We start from the raw sequence: 1,915 nt of genomic DNA on the forward strand, positions 1-1,915 counted from the left end.
AAAATTGCCAAACAAATAACCAATGTCTGTGGAGGTGCCTGTCCTAGCTATTTGGACGCAGCAGGACAATTTTCTCTTAATTATGCTTGAGAGCCTAGGGTGTATATCTGTGTTGACTAGGTACCATGAAAAAGCTTTAGAGGGTGATGGAATGAAGCAAGCTGGTGGGGAATGAGATTTCAGTTCTAACTTGCTTCACTGAGGAGTGAGGGGGAGGAGTGAGTAGAAACCGTGTCTATGTGTGTATTTTTACCTCCTGAGAGCACCATGCACAGCTCGGGTGAACAGCCAGACACTGTTGACATGTTGTGACCCCTCGTGATGTGCATACATTGGAATCTGTGAAAATGACACCCAGAAAAATGTAAAAATACATGCAATACTATAGAGTATAGTGTCTTTCTAACTTTCCAACCAGTTGGTATACATTGTTGACTGGTTTTACACGAAGTAGCACTAAGATGCTACTTAGCTCTTTTCAGATACTATAAGATTCTAAGTGTTTGATACAGTCTAAGAGGATATAATTAAATTCTTCAAATTGAGTTGAATGTGTAAAAAGTTAGAAGAATAATGAAGTCCACTCCCTTTTCAGTGCATTCTCTTGTGAGGCCTTTGGGTGTGGCTGATTGTAGATTAACACTGAAACACGGTCAGCAGTGACAAGTTTGTTAAATCTGAGCTAAAGTAAATGATCTGAGAGAATAAGCATTGTGTAAAAACATGACCTAAGTTCATTTAGTTCATAAATAAGTGCCAATAAGTAATTATAGTCAGGCATAGTCAAAGATTATCTCATGTAAATGCACTTGCTTACTACACTCACCTGATTATATGTTGCTTTTCATTCACAAAACTTAAGTTCATTCATTGATTGGCTTTGTTTTGTAACAAGCAAAAATGATCATCAGTGAAATCAAAAGTTAGTGTGAGTGCTAAGGTATTTAAGTTGAACTGATGACAAGTGAAAAAAAAAGAAAAGAAAAGAAAAAAATATTAGTTAAGTTGAAATAATGAGCGTTATAATGTGGAGTACAGAGAAGCCAGAGCAGGTCACCTTCCAATGGGACACACATCCCGACTATTTTCACTCCCTTATAAGGAGAGGTGGCGAAAGCTACGAGGAAGCAGCGCAATTACAGATCCTAAACAGCAGCGCCTATCTAGTTAAGATATTCAGCTGCGGTTTTATTTTTCCTTTTCAGAAAATTGTAGGCTATTAAATAACTGTGATCACACACACATGTATCGACTTTATGCTTCGCGGAACTTTCAGAGACATGAGACAAAAATACACATCGGCAGGTGAAAAAAATAGCCTAAGGCTGAATAAAATATTATTGATTAAACCATCTTACCGCAGACGTTTGATGCTGTGGACAAAAGGAGAACCAGTATAGCTAGACGGTCTGTTAAAGTCCCCATGACTGGACAGCAAATGAACCGGGATCTGAAGTGAGTCGTATGTGTCTGTGCAACTTCACGCTTCCTCATTCTGCATGTTGGATCATAACCCACCGCCTAATACTGCAACAAACTCCCATCCACAGTGTGTACAGTATTTGTCCCGTGACATGTTTAGACTGCTCTCTTAGTTGTTTGATAACCATCGGTGCTGATGGATTACTTGCAGGGTTACAAGAGCAACGAGTGTCGTCAGAAATCAAGCACACAAATCCTTCTTCATTTCGCAGAAGTAGAGAAAGTGACTCATCGGACTGAAATTAGGAGTCTTTATACCTTCTAGAGACATTTCTTAAGCAGGTCTGCAGAACTCTGAAAGCTGTGGCTCAAACAAGTGATGAAATGAAACCGTGATTAGATTTTGAGAACATCAGCGGTTTGGCAACGCTTCATAAGAAATAAATACATTTTTAGTTAAATATTGCTTTTGGTGGAAATGATATGAGGGACG

At 38.9% G+C, this 1,915-nt stretch overlaps 1 protein-coding gene across 1 annotated transcript in view; it reads right to left on the reverse strand.

Moving 5' to 3' along the window:
* itgb3a (integrin beta 3a) overlaps positions 1-1,697 on the reverse strand; it is an 11,729-nt gene extending 10,032 nt beyond the window's left edge. Inside the window, exons 1-2 of the mRNA XM_005920390.3 lie at positions 1,359-1,697; positions 254-339 (exon numbers count right to left, since the gene is read on the reverse strand). Of these exons, the coding sequence (XP_005920452.1) occupies positions 254-339; positions 1,359-1,494 (222 nt within the window). The 5' untranslated portion in view covers positions 1,495-1,697. The remainder of the gene's footprint in view (positions 1-253; positions 340-1,358) is intronic.
* Positions 1,698-1,915: the final 218 nt, after the last annotated feature.

Source organism: Haplochromis burtoni, unplaced genomic scaffold (genome assembly GCF_018398535.1).
Source record: "Haplochromis burtoni strain Fernald_Lab_line unplaced genomic scaffold, NCSU_Asbu1 Contig_21, whole genome shotgun sequence".
NCBI lineage: Eukaryota > Metazoa > Chordata > Actinopteri > Cichliformes > Cichlidae > Haplochromis > Haplochromis burtoni.